The sequence below is a fragment of the Calypte anna genome, chromosome 2 (assembly GCF_003957555.1).
Source record: "Calypte anna isolate BGI_N300 chromosome 2, bCalAnn1_v1.p, whole genome shotgun sequence".
Classification (NCBI taxonomy): Eukaryota; Metazoa; Chordata; class Aves; order Apodiformes; family Trochilidae; genus Calypte; species Calypte anna.
The window spans coordinates 19,683,505-19,706,676 of record NC_044245.1 but is presented as its reverse complement, the minus strand read 5'-3'; the positions used below and the strand labels follow the sequence as shown (position 1 = coordinate 19,706,676).

Below are 23,172 nucleotides of genomic sequence, written 5' to 3'. Positions count from 1 at the left end.
CTGATAAGAAAGGCTGGGTTTGTTTGCAGCAGAAGTTTAGAAACTGTTGGTGCAGGATTTTTGCTGCATAGCAGAATTATTCCTTGATATTTTGCTCATTAAGGCCCACAACAAGATGAGAAATATGGAAAAAATAGGGTTTAAATCTGGCAGACCTTTACGTTATTTGGAGAAGAGGAACAAAGTCTTTGTTTTATTTATATTTGCTTCATATAGTCCTTAATATGATGGACACGTAATATCAATGAATTATTTTAAGTGTTATGAGACAAATCCTTATTTACCAGTATTTTGAATCCTCCTTTAGATTGTAATGCTCTCACAAGTTTTTTTTTAGTAGTAAGGACGTAAAGTATTACTCAGTATAAGAACATCACAATGTAATTCTCGTTAAGTACCATATAATTTTCTACTTGTGAAATGTCTTTGACATTAGAAAGTCACTCCTAAAATGACTCATGACCTAGAAAAATGTATTTTCCTACAACTAACTTTGAATTTCCTTTTTAGATGACACCAAGATAGCACTGCACCTAAAAGACAATGGAGGTAAGAAAGGATTTCTTTTTCTGTAAATAAAGTCAGTAGTTTGTCAAATTATACTCCACTGAACTTCACTAATTGAAATCGGGTTGTAGGAATAGCTGTTACCAGACTCTCGAAGGAGTTCAGTCTTTCACATCTATGTTGAAGAGCAGCAGGGCAAATGAGCATCGTAACTGCTTAGTAAATTAAACATTTATATCTCTTTTACAACTCTTTAGTAAAACAACAGGCTTAATTATCTTACAAATATGGCATAGTAAATAAATTCTTAGTGGTATTAATGTAATTATAACTGAATTATAATAATGCAGTTTTATTTAACTATGTTATGTGAGCAGATATGAGTTCTAGATAGTAATATTGTGTTATAAACTCATTCATAGTAATGATTTCTTATGTGTCCTTTTGTTCATAAACATATTCATTTAAAATGTCTCTATACTAGCAGAGATTCCGTATTTCTCCATGCACACTCCCTGTGCAAGTTAATATCACCTTGTCTTACTGATAAAGCCTTCTGTTAAATGAGGCTCTGCAGGGGACTGCTTTTGTTATCTTATTTGTGGGTTCAAGGACTGAGACCTGAGGTTTGTTCCTTCTCCCTTTGAAGATGATGAGAATTTTGCTGTTAGTTAGCATAGGGCTGGGGCTGTGTCTGCTCATGGAATCTGCTGAGCAGAAAGAAAAGATTTAGGTTAATTTCTTTGGGCTTCAGGATGGTCTGTCAAAGCAGAGAATGGTTTGCTAAGAAAACTGAAATAAATTATATTTCCACTGATATCAAGGGGAATATTATTGGCTATGATTCCCTTTCCTCCAGGCAGGTAGAACTGAACTTCCCCCAGGGGCAGGGTAGCAGCAAGCGTGGCAGCAGGCATGGGCAGGGTGCAGGGTGAGTCCAGAAGCTGAGGGGAAGCAGCCAGGCTCAGCTCTAGCCTAGTGAGCATCAGTAGATTCTGCTGTGATGAGGCAAGCCCAGGGGCAAGGCAGGAAGCCCGTCTGGCAAGGCAAGGCTGGGGGCAGTGATAGAGCAGGTGAGTAACAGCAGCCAGCAGCACAGCTCAGCCAAGGACAGAAGGAAGCAGCTTCTGTCAGCAGTTTCAGAGAAGGTGAGGTGATAAACTAGGTCCATAGAGGGAGTCCAATGAGAAGCAAAAAGAGATAGGGCTAGAGATAAGGCTAAAGCACAGGTCCAAGGTCCATCCAAGGAGATGTGTCCAGAGACAAGACTAGAGACAAGCTACCCTCAGCATAGATTCAAGGCTGGTCCAGGAGACAAAATAACCAAGCTTAGGCTTGGGTTTGAGTTTACATGAAGACCCCAAACCCATGGGCAGAGAATCTGGTGGGTCAGGAGAGCTGAAGCATAGTGGTCTTTCAGGGCCCTGAGAAAGTTTTGAAAAAACAGTGTGGTCAGATACCACTTAGCATTTTTGTTTGTTTTCCCATAATTTGTTTTTCAGTAATATTCAGCCATTTTTTTCTCCATCCCTCAAGTTAGAGATCTGCTCACTCCACAGGACACAGTTGTCATCCCCTTCCTCACTAGTCACTCCTCTGTCATTTTGCTGTCACTAACTACAGCATAGCTGGTCACATACAGTAGTAGACATTGAATTGTCCATTTATTAGCAGTGTTGTTTGACATGGCTTGACACCTAAGTAGTCCCATAGAATAAGATCATCTATAAACTCGGGATGGTACTTTTAGGTATTCTTCTTATCTGTGGAAATGTTCCGGGACCTTTGTTTCTCTTAGTCTTCTCTTCTTGAAATCAAAGTGCTTTTTAGTTTTTTTGTGAGAAGTGCTTCAGTGCTCTTAAACATCAGTAGACAAGGAGAATCACTCAGGACTTCACTGTCTGTGAGCCATCACTCCATGGCAGGTGGCCGGCCTGGCATCTGACAGCTCTGCACCTTGAATATCTCATGAACAGTTCAGAGTAGCATGCTGTTATATATATATATAAAATAATAATTCAAAAGGTGGGTTTGTTCCAGGTTTCTTTGGATTTGGGATTATCTTTTCACTTGCCTTCTCTTTGCACAAGAACTGACAAGGAAAACCCTGTGAAAGCAAACAAATCATGAATACTAGAGCAACTATGAGATGGCTGTGACATACTTTGAAGAGTGAGGTGGTAGGGTATGTGGCATCACTTATCTTAAGTACATAAAGTCCATTTCCACACATAAAGGTGCTGCATTTCAGAAGGGCAAAGCAGCACACAATGTGATTATTCATATTCCTTGAGTAGTTTCTTTTATTCTTGAAATTTGGAAAAAAAGAAACTGACTTCAAACAACACAGAAGCCAAGCAACACACCAGGATTTCTCATTCACACAATAAACGTAGCTTTTAATCTGAGAAGTTCTTTTTGATGAATCTTCAATTATGCATTGAATTTTCCAGTGACCCCTAGATTAGGCTCAGATAAAACCTCTGCAGCTGCATGCACGTTCTTTGATTCTGTGTGATTTGCCAGCCTTTCATAAAGAGTAGATTATTTCAGGTCATGAATACAGGGTCTTTATTTTCTCACACAAGATCTTTTAAATCTCTAATGAAAGAGAACCTTTTATAATGGAAATCCAAAGGTGTATTGGATCAATGATGGTCTATAGCTTGAAGTGTCCTTGGACGATAGAAGTCAATATCTAGTTAAGTCCAACAAAAGGATTCTATAGAAATTTTGCATCTCACCTCTGCCTGGAACTTTTGAAACCAATTGTAAAGCAGCAGCTAAATGTAAATTAAATGGTGAGTTCAGGTCAAACTTTGACCTTTTAATCATATGAGAAAATCATTTGTCAGTTGGTGCTGTAATTCACACACAATCTTATATGGCATGTTTTAACATGCATTTCAGATTTACTTTTTTCTTTTTCTCCTGTCTTTTTTTCATAGACACATCATAGATACCCAACACATACATTCCTTGACCCTTTTAAAACACTACTGACCTGCCATCACATTTTTATTAAATCTTAGTTCTCTTTAAAATAGCAAGCATTTTCTAAGTTTTAAGATATGTCCAACACTACAGGTGTATTTTTTTATATTAATATCAGATTCTGTTGGGTTTTTAATTTTTTTTCTTACAATACAGCTGACTAAACAGTCTAAAAGCCTATTTTTTCATAAAAATTGTGAGCAATAGTCTGTGGCTATACAGTAATGCAGTATTTTCCTGATGATTACTCTTCAGCCAGCACATCCAGATGTTTTATTTTACCTTTTTAGACATCATATTGTGATGATTTGATTGCTCTGAGTCCCTCTCAATCCTTCAGCTTTGTAACTCGATGGGAAAATGCATGTGTGTTCAACTGTGTCAGAGAAGCTGCTACACTTCTCATTCATCAAGATGTACTGAAAATACTGTTAAAAAAATGTTAAGCCATTGAAAAAAATACATCTGCCTGTGGGGGAAAGCTTTTTTATTTATTTTTGTACAAGTCCATACCAGCAGATGTAGTGCTAGGAAATGTCCTGCTACCTATACTTCATGGGGAACTTTTTCAAAGATGGTCTATATATGAGCAATGCTGATGTACAGGATTAATGTTCATTCTCTACAGAGCTTAATTTGAGCCTGAAAGATTAGGAAACTCTGTAGGAAATTACCAAAATACAGACCCAAGTTTTGAAAAAAGGGTACTTTTATACACCTATATACCTTACATAACAATATGCTCTTGGTATGTATAACAATACATAACAAGGATGCTCTTCTTTTTCTTTCTTCTTTTTTTCTTTTTTTTTCCTTTTTTTTTAAAGTTTTCCATGCCTGGAAACTAGCTCCCGTTAGTCATCTGTCTTCTTAATTTCCCTTAAAAATTCCAGTCTGAACACTTGGTACCATAAGAATTCTTGGCAAATTATGGAGATGATTCAGTCCTGTTTCTCATGTGTACCCTGAAATCCAGCTGCATCATGTTCATGCCTGATAGTAGTTATCTACCATATTACCTTCTAATATCTTAAGATTCTAAATAATAAAAAAAAAGAGACCTATTTCAAAATAGACACACCAGACTTTATGGAAAATTAATATTTTTGATATAACAAAAGTTATTATGACCACAAGGTCCAAAGTAGCTAACTCATCTTAAGAAGTCACTACAAAGTAGTTGAGTCCACTCAATTTTAATATAAAACACATAAAATTAAAGAATGCTAAACCTAATCTTCATGGTGGTTTAAAAGTGTTTTAAAGTGGCCCTTGTAGGGGTAAGATCCACAGGACGTGGCTTTTTTTATCATCAGATCTTAGCCTAGCCACAGGAAATGACCTTCCAGAGACTTCATCTCATCTTGTGTTTAGCCAGATATCCACAGGCTCTTCTTTTGGGCCTTTCTCATAGCCAGCAGCAAACATTAGGCAAAAGAAAATCATTGATGTCATCCTAAAAGAAGTACCCAAAATAGGATAAGTTACAATATAGAGTCCCTAGTTCTATCAGCTACAGAAGAAAAGTCTTAATGACATACCAAGAGTGGGCATCTTACCTGTAGGTAGCCAAAGTTTCCTTACACTAACGCAATTCAGGGTGTCTTAGCTAAGGTGTTCTGTTTCCATTTCTGTCCAGAAACCTATGAGACCAAGATTCAGACCAATTCTTCCATTCTTCTCTCATGAAAAAGGGAGTATTGAAGGTTTTTACCATTACTGCAAATAACCTGTTGAGATTAGGTTCTGGATTATGTAAATATATATTTACTTGTCTATGTTCCACTTAATCAAAACTGCTAATGTTCTCTTAAATTGCAGGGCTCATACAGTCTTAGGCAAGAGAGGATTTCCTTGCAGACAACTTGTCGTTGTTTACTTTATCTGCGCTGTACTTGCATAAAAAATTTCTTATAAAGGAGTAGCTGTGAAATTATTTCAGTAATGATAAAAAATATAAGACATGCAGAAAAGTATCAAAACACAGAGATAAGCAAAACAGGTAATTATGGTTAGAAATGCATTAATGATTTAAGAATAGGAAGAAAGGTAGGTTCAAGAAAAACAATTAGCCATCTTGATTATCAAATAAACCAGAAAGAGTGTTGTAAACAGAGTTTATCAGGTTTTTTTCTTATAGTTAGGTAGGGGGGAAATTCCAAAGAGAACAAATAAAATATAACTCATGTAAGGCAGCAAATCTTCCCATATATTTTATTTCAAACTATATATTAGGAGCAAAGAAATGCTGATTCATCTCCACATTTTATTCTGTTTCTCCCTGACCATTTCCAAGCTGTCATTTCCTCTATCATTTCTCAGCAGGCTGTTCTATGCACTAGTTAGAGTTAGATCTTAAAGACATATTAGAGATCTCTCGTATTTTTCAGTATGATCAAAGTCGAACTTCAGACACCAAGCAATTTGCTAAATGCTGCTCACTGCTTTCTGCAGTTATCTGTAGCACTCAGAATAGGAAGGGATTACACTGAGGAAAATGTCTGGGATCTACCATAGAATGTTTATGTAAGAAATGTGAAATGATATCTGCAGTGTAATTCAAGTTCTTTCTTCTCAGGAAATCTTGTGATTTGAGGGAAGCAGATACAGACTTGCTGGTGTTTAAGTATGATACTACATCAGTGCCTGCTGGCAGATATCTTTTTGGAAGAAAGCCTTTCAAAGCCAACAACATAAGCTTGGAAAAGCAACAGCCTCTGATATAAATATTGCCATCTTCCATGTGCATAAAACCAGGAAGAAACATGTTCTACATATTCCATGCATTGGCCAGTGGGCTGCATGCATGGTATTTAAAGCAAATGCAAATTAAAAGTGCTGAACTCATCCTTTATGGGCAAAAAATAGATTACCAGATTAGCTACCTTTATTGTTAGGACATTTAAATTGGTAGCATTAATAAATTGGGTTATTTACTGGGCTTTTTCATGGTACTTGGGTTTTTACTTAAATGTTTCTTGGAGCAAGATATTTGTCTTTTCCAGAGATTCTTTCATCTCCACTGCATCCCAGTTTTACCATGATCTTATTGCAGCTAGCATCACAGGATATGTAAAGAACACCAATCCAATCTTTTAAAACATCATTCAAATAATCACAGGAGTTTTCCCAAGTAGTGGCACTGGAATGTATCCCCTAGACATCAAATGTCACTTTCTGCCTGTAGCACAAAAGGAAATTTGCACAACAGGAATATTTGCATCATATTTGGAATTCTATACCACATTAGGTTAGAGAGGCATGATGGTAAAACAGTTTAACTAAACCATAATAACTGTGTATGGAGACTTACTTATATTGAAGTCTGACTTCTGCCAGTTTAGTCTTTGGTTTTCTAAGCCAGATATAAAATTATATACAGTGTCTGCTCATCCAGTTGTCAGGAATTTGCTGTAAAGGAATACATTTAACTGATTTTGTTAACCACACGATTTGTGGACTTCGTAGTAGCTCAAAGGACTAATGTGAAAAACACATGGAAATCTAAATGGGGATCTTATGGAGGGCTTAATGTTATATAGTGGGGTGAACTTTAAAGACAAGGCTGCATTACTTAATGTTTTATATTATCATCTCCTGTTGGTGTCACAGGGCTGTGGCACTATACTAGGCAGCTGATCAGTCTTGGAGAGACTTACGAAGTTGCTCTACATCCTACAGAGAACTGATAGCAAAGTCACATATTGAATTCAGAATTTTCAGGTTACAGTTCATAATACTTTCGCTTAAAGACCACCTTTCATTCCTCACATGCAATTGGAAAACAATTTTTAAAGCATTAGTTGAGCCATAACTTTACAATTCATCATGATAGCAAGTAAAGTGTTGCAATGTCTTAACCTCAACGTGTTAACAAATGCTAAAGGAATGAATCTATAAAAACAAGAAAATCACACTCCGTTACTGTATAGAAGCTAAGTACAGAGCAGACTTTTCCTAAAAGAGGTAGAGAGAACATTTTTATTGAAATTCCTTTGAGGCTCTGGAAAATCTTTCTAGCTGTACCTTCCTTTATTCCCTCCCACAGCCACTATATGTAGGTCATTAATCATCTGTTCAGGGATGTGCATGATGTAAAGGAAAAAAGCTTAGCTTTGGGGAACCACATGCCTGCCCCATAAAAAATGCAATGTCCTGGTAGACTCACATTCCAGTTGTAAATGGAGGGCCAAAAGAGGGGGAAAATCCAGTCTCTGCTGAGTTCACTGTAAGATGTATCCCTGCATGCTCAGGTGGCCTAAATGATCTCTCCTTCCTCTCTGCAGGAGCATATTAACTCATGCATGGCCTTGCAGTCAGGGTGACACAACTTCTGAGTAGAAATTACATAGGTAGTAGTGTGGAGATCTTGTGGAGTGAACTTGGATCTGTAGGTGTGGGTTAGCCCCAGCCCATGCAGCAAGAGAATTTCTGTTCTTTGGCTGCCCAATAACAAGGTCAAACACATGGAGAGATGTTGCCAAATGACTTGTAGAGAGCTCTCATGTGGAAACATCTTTCATTTGTATTCAAAGAATAGTCATGAAACTGGTGAAGGGTCTAGAGAGCAAGTCTTATGAGCAGTTGAGGGAACAGAAGTTGTTTAGTCTGGAGAAAAGGAGACTGATGGGAGGCCTTATTGCTCTCTACAACTACCTGAAAGGAGGCTGCAGTGTGGTGTATATTGGTTTCTTCCCAATGTTACTACTGTACCTGTGTTAATCTCATTCAACCATCTTTACACCTACAACTGCTCTTCAGTAGCCATCCTTGGTCAGTTATTGGTCTGTTTTCTCTCATCCAGTAGCTATGGATGTCTGATAGTGTTTTAATAGAATCATTTAGATTGGAGAAGACCTTTAACATCATTGAGCCTAATTGTTAACCTAATGCTACCAATTCCACCACCGAAGCATGTGCCACATCTATAGGTCTTTTTAAATAGCTCCAGGGATGGTGAATCTGCCATGTGGGCTTCCTGTTCCAGCACTTGACAACCAGTTCTATGAAAAAATCTTCCTTAGTATCCTATCTAAACCTCCTCTGGCACAACTTGAGGCCACTTACTCTTATCCTATTGCTTGTTAGTTGGAAGAAGAAACCGATAGCCATCTTTCTACAAACTTCTTTCAAGTAGGGCTCTAGATCCTTCACCAGCTTTGTTACCCTTCTTTATACATGCTCCAGCACCTCAAATGTCCTTCTTGTAGGCCCAAAACTTGAATATGGTATTTGAGGTGCAGCGTCACCAATGCTAACAGTTTCATACCCATCAGACCAACCAAATAAAAAGTCACTTGATTTTGATGAACGTAAAGAATTTGTCTAATTGCTGACACATGACCTAACAGCAAACACTAATTTTATCATAAAATATTCCTCCATGGGAGAAAATTGCAGGGTTCATTCTCTGTCTCTGTGACAAATTCAGGGAGAATCATTTTTCTGGTAAAAAGTGCAGAGAAAAGAGAAGAGTTCAGCACTGAGTTATCATCTTTAGGATGATTGCTGCTATTTAGGTCATCTATATCCCTGGCTTTGCTAGTATAGTAGTGTCAGTCAGGAGGGTCAAATGGAGTAGTGCATTTTATCCCTTAAAGTTGCACATGCATATAAGAGGTGAGATTGAACTGGAGGTTTTTTACCATCTGGCTGAAATACAAGAGTAAAAAGGAATGACATGGCTCTTGGAGAGAAAAAGCAGAGCTTTCTTTTCCAAACCCATAGAATGAAATTCTACATTTTGTCTGTCTTTTGACCTTAGTTTCATGTAATTTTTAATAAAAGAGAGCTTTTAGCCAGGAGGTAACAGAACTTCACCTATTTTTCCTCCATTTTACCTTTTTTTTTCTTTTTTTTTTTTTTTTTTTTTTAATCTCTGCTCTCACAGAGATATTAATCTCTGGTAAGTAAATTATTTTCTGTCTCATATATTTTCACTTTTATTTTTTTAAACAGCATTCCAGCAGGTGAACATCTATTTCATGTTTGTGTTCTGTGCCTTTGTATTTGGGGAAAAAATTGCTTGGTGTTTCTGTGCTATCATTCAGCATCTAATGAGAAGCAGACTAACCTGGCAGATGTTAACATGCTCCTTCTGCTTAAAAGGTTTATACATGTAAAAATTTGAGGAGGAGCACAATAATTCTTGAACACAAAAAATTAAAGTTTGGGAAATGTTCCACTGAGAAAATTTCTTTTGGGAAAGAATCATTCATGAGCCAAATAGTCTTGCCCAGAACTGTGATCATCTTAAGATGTTTTGCACCTGAAAAAGTTTTTATCCATTTTTTAAATCTATTTTCTTTCATGGTTTTTAAAAGAGCTATCAGTTGATTTTGCAGCAGGGAGTATTTTCAAAGTTGACAGCAATGTTTACTGTCTCTGCCAAGAGAATGAAATCAATTTCTCTTGAGTATTTGAGCCCTGGGGTCAATGGACAGAATTTCAATTATGAGAATTCCAAGTTACACTTGTTATCATTTAAGAAAAGCATTTATTTTATTTCATTATTATTTGCTTTTGATGTTCTGATCACTGAACTAATGTCCATGGAGTGTTTCACCCTAGAGTAGTAGAAATCTGGGCACAGTTGTCACCTGTGTTATCTGGAAGAGACAACATTCTTGTTTGTAAAACTAGATGCTGAACACTGAGAAAATAACAAATTAAAGGATGTTAAAGGTTGATGGCCTTTAAGAGTGGCTGGAACCTTTGCTGAAGTCACGAATTTTTTAATGTGCAGAATATGATGTTCTGCCTTCATTCACAATATTGCAATAGTACAAATTACTTATTTAGTGCAAACTGGCCTGAATATGGGTACAAATGGTAAAGTGGTTTATGATGCACTGATGTGGCATTGAAGGGAAGAGCTGACAAGTGCACAGCTGTTAATAAGACATTTATTAAACAGACAAACTGTAATCCTCTGCTCCTTCTAGGGAGCAGTTACCTCTCAGTAGGGTTACTCATCTCTAGGAATTAATAGCCCAACCCAGAGCATGTATAGTAAAGCAGGCCTTTCCTTTCAATTTCCTTTCAGTTCTCTAATTTGCATTTGCCTGACAATTTGAAACATATGTTCAAGTACTAAAGGTTGTTTTAGTGCATGAACAGAAATTAAGACTGTAGGTTGTATACATTCATCTATTCTCATCTGAAAGAGCATAGCTATTCAATAAATTATTAATGGCAATGTCAAGTAAAAGACTGCTGCCTGAAAGTTAGACAAACCTTTTTTAGGGTCACTTTTCTCTCATGTCTTCTCCTTACATTCTTTACTACAAAGTGCTATGACTACCAGGAAGTGTTTTAAATATCCTTTTGTAGGGAATACATTTTAAAATATATATTTCACATCCTAGGCAATATTTCCTTTCTTTCACTGCAAGTGATGCTGTGGAAATTTTCACTGTATGCACCAGGTTAAAAAAAACAATAAATCAAATAGGTCTGACACTGCTTTTTTTCTTTTTTTAATTCTCCAAAGCATCTGTGTAACTAAGCTCTAAGACAGCTAAGTAAATCCCTTTGTAGGATTTGGGCAGGGAGACACATGGTTCCTGTATCCTATGCATGGCTAAGTTCAAACTTGATGTCCACAGTTGGCATAATTAAAATTGACATTCCTGTGTGAACAAATATTCATGAACTTTCCAGTAAATAGAAAGATTCCTTTGGGACTAAGCAGTACCTGGGTGGGGGGTGCCTGCTTGCATTTTTTCATTAGATTCATTAATGCCTCCCCCATCGTAGATAGTTTAACCTTTCAAATTCTTGGGTTCTTTTCTGTTATCCTTTCTTTCTGTTATACAGCTCCTTGCTCCACAAGCTGTTTTTAATGACTTCATGGGAAAGAGTAGAGAGATACTCTGCAGGGTTTCAGCTCTCCTGACTGAAGACTGAGGAAATCCGCACAAAAGCAGGGAAAAGCTAGATTAATCCCCCTCATCCTACCATAGTTCCACTTCTGCATTATAGTTAGAAATAGCTCTTGGCTAAAATAATTCATCTTCATTTTCCTTTTCTCCCTATTGTCACAGTGGTTCTGTGCAATCCGCTGAACCATGCAGCTTTCCTTGGTCTAGTTAGAAAAGTGGTTCCACACATGGATGAGCTGTCACTCTGAGGTTAATTGTTCCTATTTTCTTTATTGCCCCTCATACAAGACATTTAACATGTATAAGGACATACATCAATAGACTCTTCTATCATTTTCCAGCTCTCTTTTTTTAATATTATTGTGAAGTGCTCTACTCAAAATCTGATGAATTATAAAAGACCATGTACAGTTACTGTTATTGTTGTTATTTTTTTTGTTGTTACTATTAGTAACAATAACTTTTTCAAGTCATCTCAATGGCTGTTTTCCAAGAATGGATAAAAGTGACAGTCCCTGACCTCACAAACCATGACACCGAGAAAAACAAGCAAATAGTAAAAGGAGGTAGCACAACAAAAAAGGGCAGCTGTAGAAATAAACAGTTTTCATTATAGTTGACTTGGTAAACACATTGAGAGGAAATTTAACAGTGGAATTGAAAGAAAATTTCTCACAAGAAAGATAAGAGACAGGTTTTGTATTGGAGTAAGGCACTGAGGTGTTTTGAAGCATTGTGTTTGTATTTAGAACAATAGAATCAACATGGTTGGAAAGGATCTTCAAGATCATCAAGTCCAACCATCAGTCCTACACCACTCTAACCACTAAATCATCTCCCAATGCACCATACCTACCTGTTTTTTAAATACCCCCAGGAAGGATGACTCTACCACCTCCCTGGGCAACCTGTTCCAATGCCTCACCACTCTTTCAGTGAAGAAATTTTTCCTAATATCTAATCTGAAGTGAGATTCATAAGGAGGGATACTAATTTTGTTTATTGAGATAGAATTAGTAAAACATTTTGAAATGTCTGTTCATTAAGATTATGACAATATTCAGCTGTGGGAAAGAGACATCTAACATCTTTTTCCAACTTGGGCTGCAGGACGAGGGGAACATGTAACACAGAAAAAGCAAATGCTGAATTGCCAGCTGTGAAACAGAAAAGGTAAGACATAGGTTACTGTGCTAATAAGTGTGCCCATTGTACAGCTTCCACAGATGACAGTGCAGCAGAGAAGAAAGGTGGAACGCTTCACACTGGCTTAATTGTTGGCATTCTAGTCCTGGTCCTAATTGTGGCTGCAGCCATCCTCGTGACCGTCTACATGTATCATCATCCAACGTCAGCAGCCAGTCTCTTCTTTATAGAGGTAAGACAAAAGTAACACACACTGATCTTGTCACTCAACTAGTATCATTGGGGTCTCCAAAAGAGAAATTTCTTACATAGATCTAGAAATAATTCTTGTATTCAAAGAGTAAGCTTTGAAGAAATGGACCCACCTCACCTAGCAGGTGATAGTGTTTTGTTCTTTGCTTGTTTGTCACTCAGCTACTTCTTTAACTACCATTGATGTTACTTTTTTTGTGTGTTTTTTACACAGAATATACATCTAAAAGATATATCTCAGATTCCGCTCCACCTGTCTTTCCTATCCTTTGTTTTCCTCACCATAGCATTTTACCATTAGTAAAATTAGCACTGGTATGTGCAGTATGTTGGGGCTTTTTCTTTAAAAAAATAGTTTCATGTGGAAATATAAAATGTTTGCATTCATAATTCCCCAGAAGTCTTGACTTAAATAAGTACTTAGCTAAAACCTGTGTTAGTTCTTCAATACTTTTTTTTTTCTTGGCAGGAATCTTTGCCACAGAGTATGGGAAAGAGTCTTTTTACCTAAATTGAACATCTAAGTCTGGTGTTTTTTCCCTTTCCTCATTTCATTAGTGTAGAGAGCAATAAACTCTTTTAGGCTATGATTCATCTAACATATTTGAAAGATCTCCTTTAGGATTAGATTAATTATGATTTTTCTCAAATATAGATAGCTACCTCAGGTGCAGAAATCTACATTGCAGATGCCAACATTTAGTCAGTTTAACTCAACTGTACATGAAAATATAAGAAAGAAACAGTTTCTACAGGTGCCTGATTATGCAAAAAAACTTGAATGCCTACACTTATGTTTTTTTCAACTCAGCAGTGTTCCTTTCTTTACCCTATGGTAAATATAGAGCTGCTAAACACTGATTTTTCATAACCCCCAACTGCAGAACTCCCTTACCTTTAAGACCCTGGACACTTTCTGATGGGCAGCAATGAAGATGCAGAACCACTGGAAGCAGTGACAAGGGATGTGCCCTGGGTTTGCTTAAGTAAAAGCCTGGACCAGGAAAATGATGATACCCACTCTTAGTAACAGCAGTGTGAATGGAAGTGAGACATGAACAGTAATGTTAATCTCGAAGATCACATGATAATAAATATACTGCTTAGACTGACTTACACTGTCAGTAGTAGTGACAGAAATCAAAATTAATTGCTTATCAGTATTCCAGGCTCAGGTGATGTAACTATGTTAACCATTGGGGAAGAGTATCCATGTAATGGAATCAATAGATTTCTTTCATGTCAATACAACATTTCAAGCCAATTCTCTATTGATGGAGACAAACAAAACTCCACTTCTCTTATACAAAAAGGGAAGAATTTTTCTCTTTTTTCATACAAAGATTGAATTGGTATCCTTTCATTCTACTAAAAGCAAGCTTCTTATTTTTTATGATGTGACTGAAAAGACTAAGTAAATAGCAACATCATTTTTGAGGTGCAAAAAGTACCAAATTAAAACACATTTGTTTATTCGTTTTTGTTCTCCATGTAGTAATGCAATGTTAATTTCTTCATCATTTTAACAGCGGTGCTTTAATCAGTTTTGTTAAATCCATTCCACTGAGTTAAATCATAGGTGGCATTTATCAATCCATGCAGTCAAAGCTGAAATGTCTTTTAGCAAGCTAGGAAAAAAGAAACAAAACAAAACAAAAAACAATCTTTCTGTTTAAAATAAAGGAAAAATAAATGAATGAGAGAAGAAAGCAAATCAGTCAAAATCAAATTTATGCAAAAAGTGGTACAGACTACATTCTCTTTTGGCAACTAGAAAAATTGGAATAGTTGGGAAGAATCAATCATCTAGCAAAAATTATAAAAAGTTCTAGCCACAAAGGACTGGCTTTTCCCTGTGAGTAGTAAAACTGCCGAGATAGTGGTCAAGACACAAGGAATTATATTCATCTGAGCTATAGGATGTACATATTTCCAAAACAGAGGGGAATGCAACTTCTCAGACTTGGAGTTTGAAACTGAATTACAAAAGAATAATGAGGCCTAACTGGCATAAATATATCACTGTTATGAAAAAGCATTCCTATTGTATTTGGGCAATTGAAAGATGTTTCTGAGTAAGCTGTTAGAAATAACATGGTACCTCATATAGAACAGCAGAAAAGCAGCATTATTTATGGAAAATGAATGATATCTGGGATCAGATGTTACAACTGTGGAGAAAGAACTCAAGAGGATTACCATGGGCTTGTTTTGAAATGAGAACAAGCACATAAATATTTCAGAAAATAATATTTTTTGTATGAGTCTCTTGTTTAAGAAAGCAAGGTACACAGTTAAAACAAGAGGTGACAGGTGGTCAGGCAGGTCCCTCGTGATGTAGTCTGAAAAATTACTAGGACATTGTAGTCTACCATCAAGTTTTCTAGGGCAAAATAAAGAATGGGGACCTACTCTAACTTGGCTTTACTTTTCAAGAAGCTCCTTTATAGAAGCATCTTCTTATAGAAGCATGAATAGAATGCTTATAGAATGCTTCTTATAGAAGCATTCATCTTCTACAGAAGCATCACATTTGTTTAGAACTGTAATACAATCAACAGAGATACTTCCCTTAATATTTAAGAGCCTGGGATCCTGTCATGATTCTGTTGGTAATGCATAATTTTCAGTCAGATTTTGTTGGGGTTTTTAGGTTAAGGGCAAAGTAAGAAATTTTTGGTTGATTAGATTTATAGTCATGGCTGGTTATTGCTTAATGAAAAGTGTAATAAACTGATCCCATAGCTGAAGTTTTAAATCTGTTTCTGCCTTGTGTTCTCTGCAGATATCACCCAATATTCACTTACCACCTCACTCAGGTTTTCACAGAGCTCATCTCAAATCCCACAGCCATTCCCCTGACCTGTTTTATCCCTTTTCTCATTGAGCTCCCCTAAACAGGGATAAATACACCCACACTTTGACTGCACTGTTTAACTTTGCACTGATAAATGCAAACCCTTGTGACAGCTCTGAACACCATCCAATGGCATACTGAGTGCATTAGTTGGTTTAAATAAGTGATACACAAAAGCCAAGAAAAATGCCACTTATTCCAAAAGCAGCTGTTGTTTTAAAACAGAGTAACATTATTCCATGTTTGGGGTTTTTTTTTGTTTTTGGGGTTTTTTTACCAGTAAAGCCTGAAGAAAATGTTTGCTATTGTGGTTTTGCTCATAATTTTTGAGCACAATGCATGTGTGCAACCCAACCTGGAACAAAAAGAGCTATTCTGAGCAAACAGCTTGAGAAGTCTTAAATGCCAATGCTATTTGATGTGCCCATGATAGTCTACCATTTTAAAAGAATACCATTGCTCTATCAAAAACAGTTCCCCTTTTTGTTAATTGTGTAGAAGATCCAAATCAAACTGCAGTGTTTTCCTGTTTCTTCCAGCCCCCACACTATTCAACATGTGTTTCATTGTTTAAGTTGGACACTTCTCTGGTGACCTAAAGACAGGATGAATTATCATCTTTTAAAGCTAAGAGAGTTGAGTCAAAGTTCCAATGAAGGCTCTTTCTAAAAGCTGAGTAAATGTTGACTGAAGATTATCTTGCAGAGTGATAGCAGAGATGTATGCTTTAGTCTTTTATTTATTTATGGTTATCCCAGTGGTATTTTCTCTTCCTTGCACTTGATTTTATTGAAAGTAATTTCCCTTTTTGAATCAAGTTACATGCCTAAGCTTACCTTGAAGAATCCTTTTTCTCTTGAGCATACTTTGAACTTCATTGCACTGATTTTTTTAAAGTAGTATTTATGTCAAAAAGTGCTCTGAGTCTTTTTTAACAAAGTAGAAGCTTTTTATTATTCTAGCTATAACACATACAGCTACACACTATCTATAGCACACTTAAAAATTAATTATTCACTAACCTATGTAGTATACTTGCAGGTTTTGAGGTTTGGTGACCAATAAGCCAAGGATGATGTCCCAGCTGTAGTGGACTTTATGCTCAGGATACAGATTATAGGAAAAGTAATACAGATATCTGGAGGTGAATATAAATATGGATAAAGAAGATCCCAGCTGAGTTAGATGGATTTGCTCAAATTTCATTGAGTTGAGGGCTAAATATCAGCTTTAGTGGTATTTCAGGTTTTACTTCTTCCCTTATTTTTGTTCATTTTTCTTCTTGTATTTTTAACCTTCATTGATTTGCACTTGTGTGTGAACTTTTGCACTAAAAGCAATTACTGTCCAGGGAACATTTAGCAAAATGAAAAGCAAGACACAAGGCAGAGTCTTCTACTCAGATGTCTGTTACCTGTTTGCACCCAGTTATCTGTGTACAGAGGGTTGCACATGACACAAGAAGTTCTCATGTGTGTTCTTTCTTGTGTTTTTATTACCTTTGGTTTTTCATATGTTGGTCCAAAGTAATTTTATTCTTTGAATCCATCTCTGGTGTCATCCCACCAGATAGGGGTTGGGGAACAGAGACAACATGATCTGGCCACAGCTGAGAAGACAGCAGATGAATCTCTGGCTGATATAAAGGCAGGGAGTCAGACTTGTGATGTCTTCCCTCAGCTGGACTCAAAGATACTGTTACCAAATGTGCTTGTGTAAGGCTGCACATCAGAATAAAATTTTTCCGTGGCAGTTCTCTGCGGGTAAGGGATTTTAAGAAGTAAAGTAACTTTGCCCAGCTTATTAACACAAGCAGGCTGAAGATGAATTCAGAGTCCACGTATTTCTCAATAGAAGCTGTATATGTCTTGGTAGTGGTTAATATGTCATTCACTGAAGAAAAGTGGCTGTTTGTGGTTACAAGTTATCATTCTTTTGAGTTAAGATCTAAATTAAGATCTAAGAAAGCAGCAATTATTGCTTTGTTTTTTTTTTTTCTAACAATTGAACTCTATAGTGGATTGCATAGTGTCTGTAAACATTCCCTGGCATGCACATCTAGCAGTAGATTTTCTTCAGATTTTGACCTCCTTCTCATCCCTTGTCTGCTTAGAGGAAGGAAATAGAAAGAGAAAATAATCAAAAAGTCTGGAGACAGTTCCTGGTGTTTCAGAGCTCAGGGAATTAAGAGGCATTTCTGGCTCACTGTTATATGTCTCTCCTCCTAGCAGCACCACACAAATAAAAGCAATCATTTAACAGCCAGTACTGTTCTCCATGAACCACTTCCAGGTTTCTGCACTAATGTCACAAATGCAGTGAAGGTCATACAACAAATAAGAAGTAAACTGGAGAGAGTAAAAAAGGGAAGAAGGATTTTTTTAAAAGTAGTCAGATCCTCATCTAGCTTGAACAATTGATGAAGCTCACACAGCTCTGCTTATTTCTTTTGGGATATGGCCCATTGTTAATATTTATGCATTTTACATGGAGATTATGCTTTTAGTTTGAAAAAAGGCTTGACATAGTCATCATTTTGGTTTGCCCCAAAGTTTGGGCTGAATTGTATTTCATGAAGATGATGATTAAAACAAAGAGAACATATATAATTTTACTCTTTTTCAAAGACCTGCAGTGAGTGTCCTGGCATTTGGAGTATTGTCACTGATCTGACTGTCATTGCCTTGTACTGATAGTAAAGTTATTTTTTCTAAAGCTTATCCTGGTCAGCAGGAACCAGCAGCTCAGCAAGGGAAACTTAAATCGGCCACGAGGGAGAAGCACTAAAGTGAATACTCAACACTGACAATAAAAGTCAAAGGTGGGGAGGAAGGAGGCATTCTGTTTCTCATCTATCAGCAGACAGCTACTTAGATGAACATAAGACTGCAGAAATGTAGTGATAACAACAAGTGGTTTAAATCAGAGGGATGCTCTAAACAAGCATTTCTGTCAAAAAGAAAAATAAATGAAGCCGGTAAATGATCATACTAAATTTTAGTCTGAAGCAATCTTTATTTCAGAACACTTACTTCAATATCTTAAATTTACATGGTGTCACATGTCAGAAGAACAGTTTCAAATATTTGAAACCTCATCCATTTCTGGTTGTTGTTTAGCAAAAAAATTGGGTGCTTCTAGGAGTTATTAAAGGCTGATGCACAAATCATAACTGCCTAAGCAATATTCCATGTAACTTTAAGCACACAAACATATGCTATTAACAAGGCAATTGGTGACAGAAAGATCATTCCTTACCATGAAAAGAAGAAGGCCTGGATACTCAGACAGATTAGCAGTGGACAAGTGTGCTTAGACTAATGGGTCTTGATAGTATCAGAATAACATAGTGAATCCAAGGTGCTATGTCTGTGAATTCAGTGCTATGTCTGTCCTGCTTTCCTGCTTTGTTATACACTGAAAGGAAGCAGGAGTTACAACTCTCCAGCCACAGCTCAGAGGATTTCCTCCAAGGATTCTAATTCTAGAGAAAGAAGCATATTTTTTCCTGTTAAATCGGATGACAAAGGAATTAGTTAAAATACTCAGCTCGGTTTTGTCCTGTTTTTTTTTGTTTTGGTTTGGTTTGGTTTTGTTGTTTAGGATTTGTAGAGTTTGTTTGGGGGTTTTTGGAAGGGGACTGATTAGGGGCATTTTGTATCTTTTCATAACTCTGCTTCTCAGAGAATAAAGGGAAAGAATGTATCAGGCGTCTTCAGTAACTGAATGAGCTTTGTATCTCCTGATACCAATTAAATTACTTCTGGTTTTATCAGATAAAACTCTTAACATTGCTGCAGCTTTTTTTGACCCAATACACAAAACGATGAATTGATAGCTTGTCAGTGCTCTCTTTTAAGACTGGCAACCACTTACAGTATCCACATGCACACATAGAAGTTGAAAGTAAACAGATTGTCACTAGGAATGGAAAATCTCACCTCAGGCATGAAGGAAAACCACAATATTTCTGGAGCAACAGCTGATGTATATGTTTGATGGCAGTGTATCATTAGAACTGGTACACATCTCTTCTGTATTATCTGGCAAGACCAATTGAAACTAGTAGCCCAAAATGGTAACTTTAGCTTCTAACAGCAACATACAAAAAAGCTCATAACTAAACAAACATGGGTACATCTTAAAATTAAGTTAGGGGGCAGCTTAATAGATTAAACCTGCTCTCATCCTTATATATTGCCATTTGAGACTGTTTCTAATTATTTTTGCATTGTAGTTTTCCATTGGATTTTAATTTTCTCTTTTCATTTGAGATTTCTTGGTCAGATTCTTTTCTCATTTATACCAGTATAAATTTGGAATAAGCCCATTATGTTTAATTGAACAGTCTTGATTTACTTTAGTGAATCTGAGAACAGAATATGACCCTTTTTCTTTAGCAGCAAGCAAACTCTCCTTAATTTTGAAACAATGCTGAATCAAGCTTAGGTATTACAAAAAAAAAAAAAAAAAAAGTCTCCAATGTTTGAATAAACTAGGTTTTCTTATTAGGAAAAGACATCCATTAAAGAGGACAGTGTTCTGCCTTTCTACTTTGGAGAAAGGTGTTGCATTGAAAGGCCTGGGATTTTAAATTACCTGCCAAACAGAATTTAACTTTGGATGCCTCAAAAGTAACCTGATCCTGCAATGTGAGCAGAAGGAGTTGGTTGCTTCTGTATTGTATTTTTCCAATGGTGATGACTGAGGAACACTTTGTGCTGTACCTGCAGACAGGTGTGAGGTTTGTTGGTAGCAAGATTCAGTGGTCCCCCATGATTTGTTCCGTGGGGGCTGCCCAACAGAACTGTGAAACTCAGCATAATGTCCTGGTTGAGGCTGTTCTGCAGTCCTTGACTCTGCCCCTCAGTAGCATGAAATATCATTAGTGATCAGAAGGCAATTAAATTAAGGTATTCTGAGGACACAAATCAGATCTAATATTTGTTTTTAAAGAAAAATAATGACGTAGAATTTTTCAGATTTTGAACTACTAATGAAAATATATTTTATAACTTATTTTCAGTTTCACCACTCACTTAGCTGCAGTGTTTCTTTGTCGGTTGATATATCTTCCAGTCTTCCTTCCCAGCCTGTTGTATTTCTCATCAGTAAAGAAAAACAAGTATGTATCAGCATACTTGGCAGATAAACTTTTCAGCTGGGTACAATCATTCTTCTGGTAACTGACTTTAAGAAAAGAGTGTCCCTACTTCCCTGGAAACTGTTCCTTGTTACAGAATCTCAGCTTGCTCACCCAAATCTGAGCCTTCCAAGACATTAATTAATCTGAAAATACAGGAATTTTAAAGTACTTTCCCTTCCCAGAGACATCACAGTCATACAAGAATTTTTTTATCTGCTCTAGAAAAGATCAGTTTCTTTTCTCTGTTTAATAGCTGTTTTTAAAACAGGCCCTAAAGATCCTAATAAAAACTGGTTATGACTTCTTGATAACCTTTATCTAAAGGCTGTAAGGGTTTCAACAAAAAGGTTGCTTCTATTTGAACCATCGGAATAAATTCCTCAAGAAGAAAATATGGCATTTGAAATAGAAATTCAGTATTTTGTCAATGCTGTAGCAACATTTTGTCCTAAATAATTTTTTTAAGTACAGTTTCTGTGATTCTGCTACACATTCTCCCACGGCATAGAGTATGTTAGCACATTCCTATGCAGAACTAGGAAGATAGAGCAGTGGACAGATCCTTTATGGGGTGCTGGATTACAAGTTTTTTAAATGACAAATTTCACAGCTCTATTGGTCACCAGTTTTACACCAGAGCTATTTTGTCCTCTACATTGCTAGAACTAGTGATGTAATTTATATTTATATAATGAACAGCCATCACCCACAAATTTAGAAAGAGGGATTAATTCCTCTGACTTTTTCCGCTCCTGCTGAACTTCTCTCTTCCTGTAACAGCCATACAAAGTGAATTTTAGTCTGAGAGAGACCAAAATTACAGGTCATTGCTAAAGTTTTTGATAAATAATTTATTGTTACACCTTTCATATTCTGAAAGTTTATTTTCTTGTTGTTGCTGTTACAGCGACGTCCAAGCAGATGGCCAGCAATGAAATTTAGAAGAGGATCTGGACATCCTGCCTATGCTGAAGTGGAACCAGTTGGAGAAAAAGAAGGGTTCATCGTATCAGAGCAATGCTAAAATTTCTAGGACAGAACACCAGTACTGGCCTACAGGTGTAAGACATTTATTTTGCCTCTCTCTAAAGGAGCCCTAAGCTGCTGTAGCCTGATAGAAAGAAGATTTTGGATAAGCTTTGTTCAAGAAGAAAAACTAAGATACCAGATTACCACTGAACAGTAGTTTTTGTCAGTGGACTGAGACACAATGGTTCATGCAGAACATTTGTCAGTGGACCCCTATGGTATCAGAACTATGGCACAAGTACCATGTTATTGGCTTTAGGCATGGGGATGCACAGTAATCAAAATACAATAAAGCTTTGGTGCACAAGGGTATTACACTTTGGTTCAAGTGTTCTTCTCTGGTATCTCAAAGACTGAGTGACAAATCTGTACACTTTCAGTGCAAAGAGCAGTGATTAGTGTTCACAGGTGATTGAGAAAAGTATCTCAATGCAGGCAAAGAAGAAAAGAAAGGAATTTTCCTATATTTCTACAAGTGTATGTGAAATGCACCCACTTTTTTCTCAATTCCAAATTAGCCTACATACCTAACTGAGTGAGTCACCATGTATACGCTTTCCAGGAGTAGCGCAATATCTCTTATAAATTGCCAATTACTGTCCTTCTAAATCACTTGTGATGTGCAAAGTCATAAGAAATGATGGCAACAGAGAATTTTCACAATGGTTGAATTACTTTGTATTTTATGGATGTTCACAGTGAAATTGGGCTGATTTTTAGTTTCAGTGTGCACTAAAAATTAATTATCAGGTTTGTTTTAAGGAATAGCTTTCATTTCTGAGCAGTAGGTTGAAATAAAGGTAACAGATCCTTTCAACTGCCAGAAATCTTATGGGCCATTTCTTAGGCAATGTGATATGAAAAATAAGATATTAAACAAATGGCTTTCTATCCTTTGCCATGTCATTGTGAGTCCTTACTGAGAAGCACCACAGACTTCAATGCACCCCTCCCAGAGATTCAGATACAAGTGTTATTGAACCCTGCTGATTCATACAGTGATTTTGTTTAATGCACATAGTAGCTGCATAAATATATATATAAATATATTTTTTTTTATAGCTAACACAAGGCGGGCTCTTGTGACTGTTAAGACTGCATTTTTGTCATCCAGACAAAGGAAATGGATTGCATTACTGAATATTTCCACTGAGTTGTAAAATAATCCTTAATATTAGATTATTTTTATGTTGTGTAGGGAAAGTGGTTCATGTAGTTGCAGTGCCATAACCTTTCTGCCTATCAGAACCACTGTTTCTTTAATATTGACCCTTTCCTTCCCTGTATAGGGAAAGATAAGACTATAAATTCACACTATCAAAACCAGTTACTTCTTTCATGGAAGGGGTTAGTATACA

General features: G+C 36.6%; 1 protein-coding gene across 1 annotated transcript in view; it reads left to right on the top strand.

Moving 5' to 3' along the window:
• Positions 1-22,126, top strand: part of PLXDC2 (plexin domain containing 2) — a 229,301-nt gene extending 207,175 nt beyond the window's left edge. Inside the window, exons 12-14 of the mRNA XM_030445902.1 lie at positions 511-549; positions 12,602-12,762; positions 21,693-22,126. Of these exons, the coding sequence (XP_030301762.1) occupies positions 511-549; positions 12,602-12,762; positions 21,693-21,809 (317 nt within the window). The 3' untranslated portion in view covers positions 21,810-22,126. The remainder of the gene's footprint in view (positions 1-510; positions 550-12,601; positions 12,763-21,692) is intronic.
• The last annotated feature ends 1,046 nt before the right edge of the window (positions 22,127-23,172 follow it).